Below are 17,137 nucleotides of genomic sequence, written 5' to 3' on the forward strand. Positions count from 1 at the left end.
ACACTAGAATCTGCAATCCACCCAAGATCAGCACACCACTAAGCGAGGAGGAGTTGGGATTGAAATTTAGGCAGTCTGGCTCCCGCATTTACATAGTTGTCTTATCCTGAAATGCTCCCTTGTAAAACATTAACAAAGGGAGCTAATTTATTTTGCATGTACTCAGCTATCTGATGACATGTACAAATATCTGGGTTCAGTTTGTGTAGTTTAAAAGTACCTAAATGGTATAACTTGGATAAAATAGTTTCCCAAAGTATCTGTGGCATTTACATATTTATTTCTCATCTGATTTTTCTATCAAATTATAGAGTCATCTAAAGCTTATGTATTTGTTGTCTATGTAAATCTTAGTTCATAGTACATTGTCATAGATTGTTTTCTTTCATTTGACAATAATTTATTACCTTATAATAAAAGCACGTGAATCTACCTGAGTTTTACTTATCTACTTTTTTATTCCCAAGTCTTAAAAAATGTGACTTCTACCATAATTCTATAGTTATACAAAGCTAAAATTGTGAAAATAAAATGAGATTAATTGGAATATTTCTGTTGATCTTCAAATTTAAATGATGGTATTTTAGGGGGAAAAAATTACGTTTATCCCTTTGGGGCTAACATCAAATTTTCTTTGGTGCACTATTTGTTTTTTTCTTTCTTTAAATTTTACTTTTTATTATGGGATAGTTCTAACATATACAAAAGTAGAGACAGTTATCTGCATTTTGTCAATCTTGTTTCATTTTATTCATTTCCTCCTTTTTTGTTATTATTCTGGAGGATTTGAAAACAAATCCCACACAACATATGACTATGTCATTTAACCATAAAAAAATAACCTTTTGCAATTACGTTTCTTATTAGATAATTTAAAAATTGGGGGAAAAAAGGAAAAAGCTGCTGCAATTTTTTTTTAATCTGAAGAAATGATAGAATGTGTGTTCTTATTTAGAGTTTACATGCAATAAAATGCACAGATTTTAAGAGTTCGTTTCAATAAATTGAAAATTTTATACGTTTATGTTACTCAGAAGATATAAGGACATTTCCATCATTCCAGAAAGTACTCTTGTGCCCCTTTGATTTCAATTTTTACTGCAGCCCCCAGAAGCAACTGCTTTTTGATATCGAGCAACATATATTGTTGTTAACCTGGTTTTGAACTTCATGTAAATGGAATCAGACAGTGTATGTTCTTTTGCACCGTGTTTATTTCACTGTGTAGTGATTTGAGATTTTCTGTATTATTATGTGTATTAACAGTTTGTTTCTTTTTATCATATTATGGACTGTTTATTTATTGTTCTATTGTCAGAAGTCTGGACTATGATTAATATTTGGCTAGTATACATGTGGCTGCTATAAACAATTTTGTACATGTCTTTTTGTGGACCTATGTTTTTATCTTTTTTGAGTAAATACCTAGAAGTAGAATTACTGTGCCACATTTCTGTTTAACATTACTTTCCAAAAAAGGTATTCTAAGTGATTATACAATTTTAGGCTTTCACAAGCAATATATGATAGTTTCAGTAGCTCCACATTCTTGCTAACATTTGGAATTGTCAATTGTTTTTATTTTAACAATTCCAGTAGATGCAAAATGAGAATGTCTTTAATGTGCTTTACAAAGAACCATATGAAAGGGAATGAATTTTATTGGAAATATATTAAACATTTTTTTTTTCAGAATATGCTTATAGGCATGGAATTACAGAGGCTGTCGGTCTTCCAAATATTCCTGTTCATCCAATTGGATACTACGATGCACAGAAACTCCTAGAGTAAGTTTGTAAGAAACAAATGGATGGCCGTTTGGGTATTTCTCATTATGGGTAGTTTTCAAATGCTATGCTTTTATTTCCATTATTTGATACTGAGATTTTCTGAGATGGGTGGAGTGTGCAACTTTATCACTATTTTATGGAATAGTGGTTCTATTCTGGAATTTACTTTACCTGTGGGTATCCAGTGTATGACAGCCATAAAAATGAGCCTTTCAGATCTCCCACTGCAGGGAGCATAATTGACCCACTGCTCCAGCCACTGTGCTTTGAAATTCATCATCTTGTTTGTGTTCAGGCCATGCTTCCCGTGGGTGTTGTCAGGCAGCGAGTGAGTGTGGTAGGGATACCAGGACAGGCCTGTTCCTGGGAGGCACAGGACTCCTCTGGTGAGAAACTTTGACTCGATGGCTTCCTGATGGAGTTGCTCAGATACATGCTGCATCCAATGCTCCTTCTCTTTTTTCTTTCTTTCCTTTCTCCTGTACCCAGTATCAAACCTACACTGCAGTCTGAGGCTGTCTCAGCCTTCCCTAGCAACCCCCTTATTCCCCTCACAGGCCTTTCCCCGAATAAACCTCTTATCTATTCCTCTTACTGTCTACTTCTCAGAGGACCCAGAATAACATACTCTGGGAACTTCCATTTTATTTTCATCTCTATGCCTCTTCTCTGCTTTCATTGTTGAAACTTCCCCACATTTGTTACTGTTTAACCTGGCATCATCAGAACTCCTTCCCCTTTCCTTTCCTGCTTTATCCCATCAGCACGTTCCTCCTTCACCATTATTCTTTTGGAAGGAGAGAATATGGACTTCTGTGAGAGTAAAGCTGAAGGAGACCAAAGCATCTGTCCAGTGAGTCTCTTTTCTTATTTGAGTTTAAGGCATTCTTAATCATTTTATTCTAATGTCTGTGAAAAAGCACTTTCTGACCTATTGCAAAGCCCTCATTTTTTTCAGGTGAGGAGGCTGAAATCCAGAATGTTGTTGGTTTGCACCCAATTTAAGGGCTGTTTAGCCACAGCTGGAGCAGCTGGAGCATCCAGGGTGTGGGGAGCAGCATCCCGAGGTGGCCCTAGGTAGCAAACTCAAGGAGGGTGCCTCAGGCCTGTTTCTCAAAGCCATTCTGTCTCCCTAGTCCTCTGGGCCTGTGATAGGAAAGGCAGCTCGAAGATCTCTAAAACGGCTTCAAGGTCTTTTATCCATTCTCTGGATAATGCCTCTCTTCTCTACTAATCTCTTTAGCAAACTTGCTGAGCTACACCTGTGGTTCCTCTCTCCAGTAGACTTTGTCACTCTTCATGCAGCCAAGCAGAGAATTTTCCAATTTTTTACCCTCTGCTTCCTTTTTAATTATAAATTTCATCTTTACCTGATTCCTCTGCCACCATAACTCAGCGTAGGCTGTTAGAAGTATCTGTGAATCTTCCTGAATGCTTTGCTGCTTAGAAATTTCCTTCGCCAAATACTCTGGTTCATAACACTTAAGTTCTGCATCCCATAAAGCTTTGGGGCTTGAATGGAATTCAACTAAGTTCCTTGCAACTCTATAACAAGGGTGACTCTTCCTGTAGTTTCTGATAAGGTCTTCCGCATTTCTGTCTCAGACCTCCTTAGAATGGTCTTTATAGTCCAAATTTCTATCAGCATTCTGGTCACCAGCGTTTAACCAATCTTTAAAATATTGTAAACTTTTCCTGGTCTTTTTTCTAAACTCTCACCAGCCTCTAGATTGTTCCTAGCACACTCTTCCAAATTATTCCAGTTTCTGCCTAACACCTGGTGCTAAAGCCACTTCTGTATTTTCAAGTATTTGTTATAAACAGTACTCCACTTCCTGGTACAAATTTTCTGTGTTAGTCTGTTTCTGGAGCTTATAACAAAATACCTGAAACTGGGTAATTTATAAAGAAATAAAATTTATTTCTTACAGTTCCCGAGCATGGGAAACCCAAAGTCAGGGAACACATCTGGTGAGTGCCTTTTCCTGGTGGTGACTCTATATCGATGCCAGGTATTGTGTGGTGAAATAGCTGAGCCAGAGTAAGCCAGCTCCTCACTTGCTCTGCTTCTAAAGCCATCAGAACCACAACCATTATTGCATGAATGGGTCAATCCAGCCACTATGGAGCAGTCCTCACAATCTAATACCCTCTTAAAGGCCCCACCTTTCAATTATTATAATAGGATTTCCCACCCTCTTAACACTGTCTCAGTGGGGATTAAGTTTCTAATAAATAGAATCTGGGGGGACACAATTCAATCCATAGCAGAAAGATTCTTATTAAATATGTGAGATGAAGAGGAAAGATATAAAGTCATACAATGGCCTACGAATGCTGACAATATAAATAAAAAGTTGAAGAAGTATGAGTTATAGTAAAATAAAACTGCATGTTGACTCGGTTGGAAAAAAAGGGGATGCCATGTGTGTTCTCTCCTATTTTTTATATCTGTACTAAAGGGAGTGTGATCACATGGTTTTTTTCTGCCTTCTAGAGTAACTACTAGTATGATAGTGATAGCAACAACAGTAGTAATAGCATCTACCGTGCATAGAGTGCTAATTATGTTCCGGCACTTACTGTTGTGCTAAATGCTTTACATACATTTTCTCAATTAATCCATGAAACAACTATATGAGCTAGTATTGTGACACTCTTTTTAGAAGATAAGGAAACTAAAGTTCAGAGAGTCTGTGATAGAGATGGGACCCAAACTTATTTGTGCTGCAAAAGACAGCTTTGTTAAACATTGCCTATTCTCTACTCAAGAATACAAGCATTTACTAGGCACCTCTGTCAGTCAGGGCATTGTGTCATTCTTATGTCTGTACTCAGGAAACATTTAACAGCTGCCCACAGCCCATTCACTCAACTTGCGTTCATGGAATAACTTTTATATTTCAGACACAGAGGTAAAAGGATGAATTACCTGTAGGCTTTGTTCTCAAGAGCCTCACAATTTAGCACAGAAGCTCACAGCTTAATAGAGGTTACATAATAAATAGCAAAGTTCTAGCACATCATTGTATGCCCTTCATCATCTGGCTCCCACCTCCTTTTTAAAGAATTAAACTTGTTACTTGGAGATAAGTGCAAATTCACATGAAGCGGTAAAAAATAATACAGAAAGTTCCTATATGCCATTTACCGAGTTTCCTCCAATGATAACATCTTGCAAAATATAGTACAATATCACAACCAAGGTATCAGTTAATATTGATATAGTCAATATACAAAATATATACTTCCCTCATGTTGCTCTTTTTATAGCTACACTCACTTAATTCCTGCACTGCCTCCCCCATTTATATCCTCTGAACTTATCTCATAGCAACTTCTAATCTGTTCGCCATTTTTATAATTTTGTCATTTCAAGAATGTTATATAAGTGGAATAATCTATGTAACCTTCTGGGATAGTTTTTTTTGTTTTTGTTTTTTTACTCAGCATAATTCTCTGGATATTTGTGAAAGTTGCTGTGTGTATAAATAGTTTGTTTTTATTGCTGAATAGTCCGTCATATGGTGGCACCACAGTTTAACAGTTCATCAGTTGAAGGGCAACTGGGTTGTTCCCAGTTTGTGATTACTATGAATAAAGCTGCTGCGGATAACTATGGACAGACTCCTGTGTCAGCATAAGTCTTCGTTTATCTGGGGTGCAGTTGCTGGGTCATATAACATAATTTTTACTTTTATATTATAAGAAACTAACAGACTGTTTCCAGAGTGGCTGTACCATTTTGCATCCTACTAGCAATATACAAGTAACATAGTTTCTTCTCAAACTTTTGTAAGCACTCCCTTAGGTTCTGTCATCACAAAATATCAGTCTCATTTTGTATTTTCTTTCAACATTACTAGTTTTCTGACAGCTTTTTATCATAAAATAGGGTGGAATTTAGTAAATTTTGTGGTTTATTTCTTTACTTATTGCACTAATTAATACCATGTGTTTTTTCTTCTTGCTCCTGTTAATGTAGAATATTACATTGATTGATTTTTGTATGTTGTTTCAGCCTTGCATTCCTGAGATAAATCCCTCTTGGACATGGTACATAATCCTTTCAATATACTGTTGAATTTAGTTTGCTAGTATTTTGTTGATGATATTTGCATCAATGTTCATAAGGGATATTAGTCTATAGTTTACTTCAGATTTCTTTATCTGATTTTGGTATCGGGGTAATGTTTAACACATAGAATAAGTTTGGAAATGTTTTATAATTTTTTTTGGAAAAATATGTGAATAATTGGTGTTGATTTTATAAATTTTTGGTAGAATTCAACAGCAAAGCCATCTGATACTGGGCTTATCTTTTCGAAAAGATTCTGTTACTTATTCAAGCTCTTTGATTATCACAGTCTGCTCACATTTTCTGTTCTTGAGTAAGTTTTGATAGTTCATGTCTTTCTAGGGAATTATTCATTTCATCTAGGTTATCTCATTTGTTGATATACAATTGTTTGTTGTATTCCTTTATAATACTTTTTTTTTTTTTCTTTTTTGTCTTTTTCGTGACCAGCACTGAAAGTGCAACGGCCATTCCCATATAGTATCCGAAACCGCGGCGGGAGAGTCGCCGCACTCCCAGCGCCGCACTCACCCGAGTGTGCCAGGGGCTCGGCCCCTTTATAATCCTTTTTATTTCTGTTCAATCACTGGTAATATCTCCTCCTGTGTTCTCAATTTTAGCAGTACGTCTTTTTCCCTTTTCCCCTGACTAATGGTGTAACTAATGGTTTGTCAATTTTTTTTTATCTTTTTAAAATTGTTTCACCAATTTTTCTCTCTTTTTTTTCTATTATCTATTTCATTATTTCTCTTTTATTCTTTATTATTTCCTCTCTTATGCCTTATGGGTTTCATTTTCTCTTTTGTCCAGTTTCTTAAGGCAGCAAATTAGTTTATTGATTTGTGATCTTTCTGCTTTTTTAATATAGATGTTTACAACTATATATTTCCCTCTGAGCACTGTTTTAGCTGTATCCCATAAGTTTTGGTATATTGTGTCTTCATTTTCATTAATTTCAAAGTATTTTTTAATTGTACTTGTGATTTCTCCTTTTTTTAAGGGATTGTATTATTTCAACCTTTTAAATATATTCAGATTTTTTTGGAGCCTAATATATAGACTGCCCTGACAAATGTTCCATGCGAACTTGAGAATATGGATTTGTGTGTTGTTGAGTAAAGTGTTTTAAATGTGCCACTTAGCATTTCTGGTTTGCCAGCTTCAGCAGCACCAAGTCTGCACATACGAGCCAGAAGACAACCCAGGGAACTCACCACTGTGTCATTCCTTGTGCCCAGAGGTTCCTAGCTGGTTTATTTTCTTCCCCACCTTTCAGAGTCTCTCTCTCTGTCAGACAGACACACACACACACACACACACACACTCACACACACACACACACACACACACACACACACACACACACACACACACACACACACACACACACACACACTTCCCACCCTAGGGATTTTAGTTGTAATTAGCAGGAGGAATAGGGTATATACCACATGTTCGGCATCTTCTCAGAAGCAAGTTCCACTACTTTTCAAGCTTCTCTCTCAGGGTACCCTAATCATCTTATACCAAGTCTGTTTCTGCCTGACAGCTGATTTGCATCAAAATTTAGTTATAGTTAAAGCAGAAAATATTCACTTAGAACTGTCAGTGTCTTAAATTTGTTGGAACCACATTCATCTATCTGCTGTTATTTAATGAAGGTATATTTCATTCCCATGCTCAAATCAAGAATAAGCCAAAACGTGCTCTTAATAAAGTAAAGGCAGATATGTTGAAGTGAAACTACAAGAACCCCAACATTGCATAATCATTACTGTATTATTTTTCTTGGTCACTTTTGAGAGAGAACCAGAGGCTAGTGGTGTGGTATGTACTGGCTGGTTCGTCTGAATCATTCTTTTTCATTAAAAATAAAACCAAACAGTGTGAAGCTTTTAGGGACTGCTGGTTGAAGTGAAATCCATTTTTTTTTTTTTTTTTTTGCTCTCCCTGTCCTGCAAATGGATGGGTGCGAAAGTACTTTGTAAAGGATGATCATACACATATTTGGGAATATATTTATCTGTAGGAGAAATAACATAATGGAAAATTCCAAATCGAGCTCTTCCTTCAGGGCATATTTTGGAGAGCACTCTTAACATGATTCACTATTGGATACTGGTAACATAGAGACCAGTTCTTATCAATCACTGAATCTCAGCTATGCTGCTTGCCAGTTGCATGACTTTGGGTGGGTTATGTAATCTCTCATGCTCCTCATCTGTGAAGTGGAAGTAATAACACCTCATAAGAATTGTAGTAAGGGTGAGATGGCTTATTATGTGCAAAGCACTTTTCACTATTCCTGACTTACTGAAGCTATTATGAGCAGAAGCTCAAGAAAGCAAATTAATTGACATTTTAACTTGCTATATCAAGATTTTTCTTTATCCAATAATATCTTCTGTGTCCAACAGAAAAATGGGCGGCTCAGCACCACCAGACAGCAGCTGGAAAGGAAGTCTCAAAGTGCCCTACAATGTTGGGCCTGGCTTTACTGGAAACTTTTCTACACAGTTAAGAGGCTATTTTATTTTAACTCTTTTTAGGGGGAAGCTTTTTTCAAGGGGGAAAAAAAGTGAACATAAAGGATGAGAGAAAAAATGCAATCTCTCTAATATCAGCAGACAACAAAACCAGAGGTTTAAGAGGGGAATACTCTTACATCGTTAAAATTGGGCAATGTAATTTTTGCCTGTGTACAACGAAAAACTTTAAACAATGATGGATGATTTTAAAATTGCGAGTGTCGATGTGTTAACCAGTTGTTTTTAAAATGTATCCTTTATTTTTGCATTAGAAAAGTCAAGATGCACATCCATTCTAACAATAAAGTGACAAGAATTTACAATGTGATTGGCACTCTCAGGGGAGCAGTGGAACCAGGTAAATGAATAATGTGCTCAGCAAATATGAGCAACTTTCACATGCCAGATACTGATCTGAGCTCTGGGAGTGTAGGGTTAATAAAGAAAAGCAACACTTTGCCCTTATGGAACAAAAATAGATAAATATGAGGTTAACTTGTATTGTAATACATTTTGTGAAGAAAAGTGAATGTTTGGGCTAGGTTGGTGGATGACCATGGTGAGAGATAAACTGTTGATGTTTCACTTAGAGGATCAAGGGAAGCAGGGCAGGGGGAGAGAGTTTGGGAATTTTTTTTCTCTGAATTTTCTGGATTTGTTTACAATGCACTTTGCATAAGGAAGTATCTTCGTGAAAACTATAAACATCTATATAAAAGATAGCACTCATAAAATTAAGGTAACCTTGAATTAATAAATTCTTTACATAGTTTATTTTCCACAAGTAAAGTCATTGATTAACCACATAGACACATGATTTCAGATGACCTGCTGACTAATACATTTTATATATAGTTTTAATTTTTCTTTATGTTTCAGTTCCTTAGAAAATATTTGGCTTTATATTTCTCACCAGAACAAATACCATTAAATTTTATGTGTTTGGTACAAGCAGCTAATGTTTTCTTGTAGGACTCAAGAATATTGATATCCTTCTAATGAGTACTAAGCAATATGCAACTGCTATTTATTATATATTATTGAGTTCCTGTTTTGTCCAGCTCTTTGCTAAGTATTGGAAATGGAGGGATAAAAAAAACAAAAAAACCACAGACCAGGAACAAGGAGCTCACAGTTTCAGAGGGAAGCCATACATTTAAGTGTGAGAAATGCTTCCACACATGTGAAAAGATTGCCATGAGAGCTGGGTAGACAGAGAAATCCCTTCTTCCTATAGGAAATAGAAAAGATTCATAGAGAGAGAAACTCTTTGATCTTCACCTTGAAAATTTAATGGAAAGAGTAGGAAGTGGAGAACTTACTGTGTGGCCACTAACGTTCTCTCTGAGTACTGGCAACAAAGTGGTAAGTAAGGTGAGAGGAGTAATAGAGAATTATGTAAAGTGTGGATAAGGATAATTTTATACTTTCTTATAATTTTTTATGTACTTATAATTACAAATAATATATTGAAGTATATGTTTGTTTTATTTCCTTCATACTTTTTTCAGGTAGAGGAAACGTACCTTAAAATCAGGAATAATATATTTGCACAAGTCTTCAGCAACCTTGCTATTTTTCTTTGAGTATTGAGTGCTCCGTGTTTATGTGCCGTTGAGTCACTTGCAGTTTACTCTGTTATTGACCTGAAATGACCAATAATCTTGCAATGATACTTTCTAGACAGATATGTCATTCTTGGAGGTCACCGAGATTCATGGGTGTTTGGTGGGATTGACCCTCAGAGTGGAGCAGCTGTTGTTCATGAAATTGTGAGGAGCTTTGGAACACTGAAAAAGGAAGGTAATATAAAGAGAGTAGAAAGGCCAGACTCTCAGTCTCAATTTTATTTTGTGCAAAGTGAGTGTAAAAAAAACCCACCTCATAGGTTTGCGTAAAGAGTGAACTGAGAGGATGTATAAACTGTATCATCTTAGTAGCACAGAGTACTTTGTAGCATAAAGCAGTTTTCAATAAATAGTAGCTCTAGTACTTAGGTTGGTTAGTTAATTATACTGTTTATGTTTGCATTTATTTCTACAATACTTATTGATACTCACATATTAAATTTTAATCTAAATTCAAGGATTTATACTCTTACTGGTTGCTTTTGGCAACTAAGGAGATGAAGATGGATTTCTTCACTAGAAAGGACACACTAGGCTTAGGTCATAAACCAGAGCTCCCTGGTCAGAGAACTGCAAGCAGAAGTTCCTCAGGCTCTTCCAGCCTCACACCTCAGGTCAAGTGTACTAAGTAGCTGAGGAGATACACTCTCTATTCAGAAAAATACTGATCTTGTTGCCTAATACGATCCTGTCAGAAGTTTAGTATCTGTGTTCACACACCCCCAGCCCTGGTTTGTTCTCCCACAAATTAAGTTCATACTCATAGCATCATCACTCCCGTCATTTTAGAATCTTCATGTGAAAACCAACATAAAATTCAGTTCAAGTGGTTATTTTCTTAAATAATCATTACACATTGAGAGCAGAAAGTCCATTTTCTTTACTGACCCTGCAGACAAGGTGTCTGGGGCTGTAAAATGTAATATATTTTTAGCAACAGTAAAAACAATGGTAAATGTATGGAAAGTTTACATGGTACTTTTTCTCAGAGAAACAGTGTTTTCACATGTGTTACCTCTTTTCAACTCATAACAACCAGGGCAAAGTTGCCTTAGTTATTTCTGCTCTCATTTTATAGATAAGAGAATCAAGTAATTTGCTCAGGTGGATAATATAGCTAGTGTGTGGCAGAATGAGAGAACCAGGGCTTAAAGTCAAATTTATGGCTACTAGTCCACCAAAGCATGATGTCTTCATGTAACATAAAATGTAAAGGCGCTTAATTTTTTTCCCCACAGCCACCTTATATTTTAAGAAATCAAAGCAATGAAGACCTGAATGTACATAGTTCATGCAATAGGTAGGGTTTAAACTCGTTACAAAAAGTTTTATGATTTTGCAAGAAAATTTCTGTGGGAAATACAGAACATCACTGTGGCAATTATAGAGTAAGTCAAAAGAAATGAATAATAATGAATAGAAAATTTGAATAATATTATTAAACTGGACAAAAGTAAAACACTAGAGTCAACAGCCACTTAGTAAGAACACATGAAATATTTAATGACAACTTACAATTTTTGGAGCACTTATTAAATGCTTTATAAACATTATTCCACTCAGTCCTCCCAATTATCAAGTGATGTCTTCATCCTTCCTCTGTTATTCCCAGTACACACGGAATACAGATGAAAAAACAGAGGCTTAGTAAGTTTGAATAACTTTTCCTCAGTACATTACTGGTACGTGAGAAAACCAGGATTTTAAACAAGATTTTTCTTTAATTCCAAAGTCAGTGTTTACAACCCCTAAGGCCTATGACCTCCCTTTTGACTTCCATAGTTTTCAGCAGCAGCAAACATTCTATTTTAACTGAGTCCTGTTGTCTAATTCTGGCAGAGAATGGAGTTGAATCACTCAACCAGCTGAGCTTGAACAATTAATTGTTCCTGTGATATCAGAACAATAGGGAAGAGTTCTCAAAGATTTTCTGTGCTATATCTGCTCTCAGAACACTGACTGCATCTAGCAATTTTTTCTTTTATTCCAGGCAGCTGTAGACCCCAATGGCTTCCTGTTCATAGCCAATCATTATACACCTATTAGAATATTTTATAACCTTGCAGGAGCTTTACTATGTCTATATATTTTTTCAGTTTTCAATACAATTGTGCTATTTTTATTGCCAAATCAGCTTTAAATAAACAAAAGGAAATTATATAAGTAAAGATTCTCACCACAATTTTCTCCTTCCAAACAACCAGTGAAGGCTTTGTTTTTGTTCTGGGTTTTTTTGTTTGTTTGTTTGTTTTTTATTTTTTCTAACTTGGGCTTAGTAATGTCTGGGGTATATGATTAATTTTTTCAGCATTTACATGTATGCACATATTTTAGGATGGAGGCCTAGAAGAACAATTTTGTTTGCAAGCTGGGATGCAGAAGAATTTGGTCTTCTTGGTTCTACTGAGTGGGCAGAGGTTAGTGGATAATTTGCTATAATATAAATTTTCATAATAAAAGTTAGGGCTTAATTGTAAAGCATGTAAAAATAACAAGTGAATCCAGTGAGAAAATATTCAGTTTTTGCCAAAAAATCTGAAGCAATATAACCTAATTCAAAAATCAGCAATAAAAATCCATTTGTCACCGAAGTTTTCTTTGAGCTTTTTAGAGGCACTTAATGTCATTTGTTAAAATTAATTTATCTTTATTTCCCAGAAGCGTGGTAGCAAATAAGTAGGTATACTAGACAATATACTCAAAACATGTTTGATTTCTATCATGATTCTATTATTCTTTCCAAAATAGCTTCTAAAGCTAACCTCATTTAAAGGCCCCTTGAACTTGTACAATAAGGTATACTTTTCAAATTTATCTTCCTTATATCATAATGACCTGCTCCATATTAAATAATGTTAAAAGTGAGGCAGAAAGTCCCATCACATAATATTTACTACGTTCCTTGAAAAGTGATTTTACCTGCATGTATTTTTGGCTTTGTGTAATAGAAGCTTTAGCTGTAAATACATGCAAGGTTCATATTTATTCCATTTATTTCCAGTCATGCTGCAAATATTTATTTGGCTCCTGCTATACTCTACGTATTATGTGAAACCCTGTAAACTTCAATTTTGTTTGGGAAAAACCAAAAACAAAAACAAAAACAAAAAAACAGTGCTCCTGTAGACCTATTTGAAGCTTTTACAGGAAAGATTTATGCTGATGTTAGAAGGAGCCTAGATATTTTGAGGCTTTGATTTGTATCTTTCAAATTATTTTTATCACTTAGACTTGATAAAATATATTTTTTGTATTTTCTATCATACACTCAAAATGCCTAGGAATTGCATGTTTTGGAGACTCAGAATCCACATTGATATCTCAAAAAAACTAATACACTTTTTGTCAGTTTTCTAAAAATGTGCAATTATCAATCTTCACCAGTAGGTGGTAGCATCCCACAGGAGAACTTGACATCATGTTCCAGGCACTGAGACATCAACTTCATACATTTTTCAACCTGTAAATTTGAAGTAGCTCATTCCCTGTGAATCAGGCAAGAATTTTTGCTTAAATAGAAAGATGTTCATGGGAAGATTTTCACTGAAAAGTCTCTTAAGTCGTTCATGTTTGCTAAGAGAATTTTTTGAAGGATAAACAACAATATGGATAAGAAATTCACTCCTTTTCCATTTATCGTAAGTGTAGGAACAGTTTCACCTTAAATGCTAGCCTTAAAAAAGTTTTTCCTGTTGTTTCTTAACAATAATCTTTATTGAAATTCTTTCAAACTAACTCTCTTTTGAGAATCTTACATGTCAAATTTTTGCTTAACATGGATCAGCCTAAATCAGAAATCTGCATACAGTAAATGTGGATGTGCAGGGAGGTGTGGGGGGTGAGAGGGTGGGTTACAACTTTATGTTTCTAATTTTCTATCTTTTTATTATAGGAGAATTCCAGACTCCTTCAAGAGCGTGGTGTGGCCTATATTAATGCTGATTCATCTATAGAAGGTGAATATAATTTGTCTCATAAAAAAGATGTGATCATGCTATGATAAGCAGTTTAGTTCATAAATTATGCACTAACACAGGAGGCATTCTATTAATGTATGGTTAGGGAATCTTCTGCTGGTTTGTCAGGTTGCTACCCCTGACTCACAGCCGTGTGGCAGCCCTAGTTGAAAGATTCTTTAAAATTTTTATGTGCTTTGCCCTATGGAGTGCTAATTCAGTACAACAGCATTTTTTGATTTGCTCCATCTGGCAGATTACCTTTTTATGGCAGGAATGTATTAACTATCTGTTGAATAAGTAAGTCATGGATCTAAATAATTTTATGATTTAGAATGGGGTAGAAAAATAGCATTTAAATTTAACCCTCAGTTTCATCATAATATCATGCATACCAATTTTGAAAAAAAAACTGATTTCTGAGATTTCATTTATTATCTAGTATTTTTATTTTTAATTTTTTTATTAATTCTAACAAAATTTACTGAGCTCCTCTCTGCACAATGTACTTTTCCAGGGATTCAGAGGAGTCAGAGGTTAGCAGGGAATGATCTTATACTCAGGAGTTTATGGCTCAGTATAGATGGTAGAATAAATGAGTCTTGAATTATAATATACAGAGGTGCTATAAGAGGGATGTAATCAAACTGTTCTGGGAGTTCAGAGGAATTAATAATAGCAACTTCAGGAAAGGCTTAAGCATTGGAATAGGAATTTGAGACAGAAGAATGGATACGGTTTTAATAAGCAAAAAGGTGAACTAAAGGACATCTCAAGTTGATTTCACTAAAATGAAAGAGTCCATTGTCACTATATTCCAGCTCCGCTAATCTTTCTATTCTGTGGCCAAATGCAGCGTACCAGCCATTGCAACTGCTGTTCTCTATTCTCAGACTGCACTTCAGTACCTCTCTGCCTGTTTGATTCTTATCCTTCCAGTCTCCTCTGAAACGTCACTTTTTCAGAGAAGCTGTATTTTCATAGCACTCATTGCTATCGTTATCAAGAAATTATTTGTTTTATAAACTGCCTCCCACAATAGATAGTATTCTTCAGCAGGGAACAGACAGCGTCTAGCTTGTCCACTCCTTGATTTCTAGTTTTTCATTAAGTAAATATTTGTGGCATGGAGTATTTCATTAAGTGAATATTTGTGGCATGGATGCAAAAAAATGAAGGAATATGTGAGTGCAGGGTGGACTTTCAGAATATTTTCTTTAGTGTATTAGTACATTTTCCATGTCAACAATTGGGACATGGTACCTTGATGGAGTCATTTTGACATTTACACTGTCTTCTTTGTCCACACATCTGAACTACATTGTCCTAAAAGTTAGTTTACACAGTGCATTTCAGTTGTCTTTTCCTCCTTCTCTCGGGCTACTGGCTAAGGGAAAGTGGGCGCATGAGAAAGGGGGAAAACAGGAGGGTGTCCTTGCTTTATAACACCCTGCTTTCTAGGGAACTAATCATTCCAGTGAGAACTAATCCACTCATGTGACAGGGAGAACCCACTCACTCTTGTGAGAATTAATCCAGTCCAGCATGCAAGTGGCAGTAATGCTTCTTGACCTAATCACCTTTCAAAGGCTGCAGTTTCCAATACTGCCACATCAGGGACCAAATTTCTAACGCATGAATTCTGGGAAACACAGTCAAACCATAGCACTCCCAACACAAACCACTCTTAAACTTAATCCCTTGTCCAAGTGTACTATGTCTTCTGTTTGGATTGATTCCATCATGTTGACATTATTATACAGTACAGAATTTAGCTTACATAGAATGCCAAAAGTGTAGTAGGTGCTGTCTTAAATGCTTTACATGTAAAAATTTATTTAATACTCACAATAATCCTGTAAGGTAAGTATGCTTTATTATCTCCTTTGTATTGAAGAGGAAACTGAGATTCAGAAAGGTAAATTAATTTTCCCAAGGTCACACAGCTACTGTAATGTTGAGCTTAGACTCAAATCAAGCTGGTCTGTTTCAGCTTTTTCCTTCTAACCACTACACTCTATTGCCTCTCACTCCTTTCTACACGTTTTTGGTATCATATTACAGCTATACGGTTCTGCATCTGCTCTTTTTTCATTCAGCGACATATTATGGAAAACTTTTCATATCAATAAATATGGATCTATTTCACTGGAAAACAAAGAAACATGCCACAATATATTCAATAGGACAATTTTTGTACCAATTCTCCAGTTGATGGTCAGATCGCTTCAGTTTGTTGCAGTAAATATCCTTTTATTTGCATGCTTTTTTCTATATAAGGAGAGGGGACGGTAGAGCGCTACAAACATAATTGTTTGGTCCTGCAATATGTGCATTTAAATTGTAGAATTGCTCCCAATCTACCCTCTTCCCTAATTGATATTCTTTTAAGCACTTTTTCTCTTTTAAAACTTGCATTGGCTATTTGTGCACATTTATTCCTCCAGATGAATTTTAGAATTTTAAAATAAACTTTTCAAGTTCCATAAGCAATCCTTCTAGTGTGTCACTATTTATTTCTAAAGCTTCAACTTTTTCTGTTCCCAAACATGGATCCTAAGGTTTGGGATAAAAGCTACTTGCCATCCTTTGAGTGTATCGTGTTCTGTTATATTTCTGGGCATTTGTACAGGCTATGCCCATAGCTGAAAGTACCATTTCCTTTTGGCTCAGCTGTCTCCTTCTGGTTCTAGAAAACTCAGTACAAGAGTCACCCCCTTGGTGAAGTTGTCTTAACTTCCTCTCCCCCACACTGTCCTCCTGAGTTGGCCTCCCGTCCCTGTGCTCCCAAGGCCTCCCAAGAGCACCTCTTCTGGCTGATTCTCTTGACTCTCACACCTGCCAGCCCTTGAACTCCTGAGGAATGGGAATGCCATGTCTGCTCTCTATTCAGAACCAGGTAGAAGGCTCCTGGCTCACAAATTCATTTTCACAATAAATATGTATTAGGTGAATGCTAAATGCTACAACTGTTTTAAAGCACTGGGCTATGGCAGCAAGTTAAATAGAGCGCCTAGTCCCATGAAACTTATTTTCTAGTAGGAAGACAGATAATAAAAAGACATGTACTTGATATGTTAGTTAAATGAGTAATATGGAGAAAAATAAGCCAACGTTAAGAGAGAAATGGAGTGGTTAAGACAGAGAGTGGGGAAGA

The 17,137-nt window shown here is 35.8% G+C and overlaps 1 protein-coding gene across 3 annotated transcripts in view; it reads left to right on the top strand.

The window, feature by feature from the left end:
- Positions 1 to 17,137, top strand: part of LOC134375158 (glutamate carboxypeptidase 2-like) — a 65,082-nt gene that overhangs the window by 22,621 nt on the left and 25,324 nt on the right. For 2 of the 3 annotated variants that reach the window (XM_063093364.1, XM_063093365.1), the window contains exons 7-12: positions 1,694 to 1,787; positions 8,286 to 8,384; positions 8,669 to 8,754; positions 10,080 to 10,199; positions 12,359 to 12,441; positions 13,917 to 13,980. In XM_063093364.1, coding sequence (XP_062949434.1) covers positions 1,694 to 1,787; positions 8,286 to 8,384; positions 8,669 to 8,754; positions 10,080 to 10,199; positions 12,359 to 12,441; positions 13,917 to 13,980 — 546 coding nt within the window. The remainder of the gene's footprint in view (positions 1 to 1,693; positions 1,788 to 8,285; positions 8,385 to 8,668; positions 8,755 to 10,079; positions 10,200 to 12,358; positions 12,442 to 13,916; positions 13,981 to 17,137) is intronic. The other variant, XM_063093366.1, reaches the window with a different exon arrangement.

This window comes from Cynocephalus volans, chromosome 4, assembly GCF_027409185.1.
Source record: "Cynocephalus volans isolate mCynVol1 chromosome 4, mCynVol1.pri, whole genome shotgun sequence".
NCBI classification, from domain to species: Eukaryota; Metazoa; Chordata; class Mammalia; order Dermoptera; family Cynocephalidae; genus Cynocephalus; species Cynocephalus volans.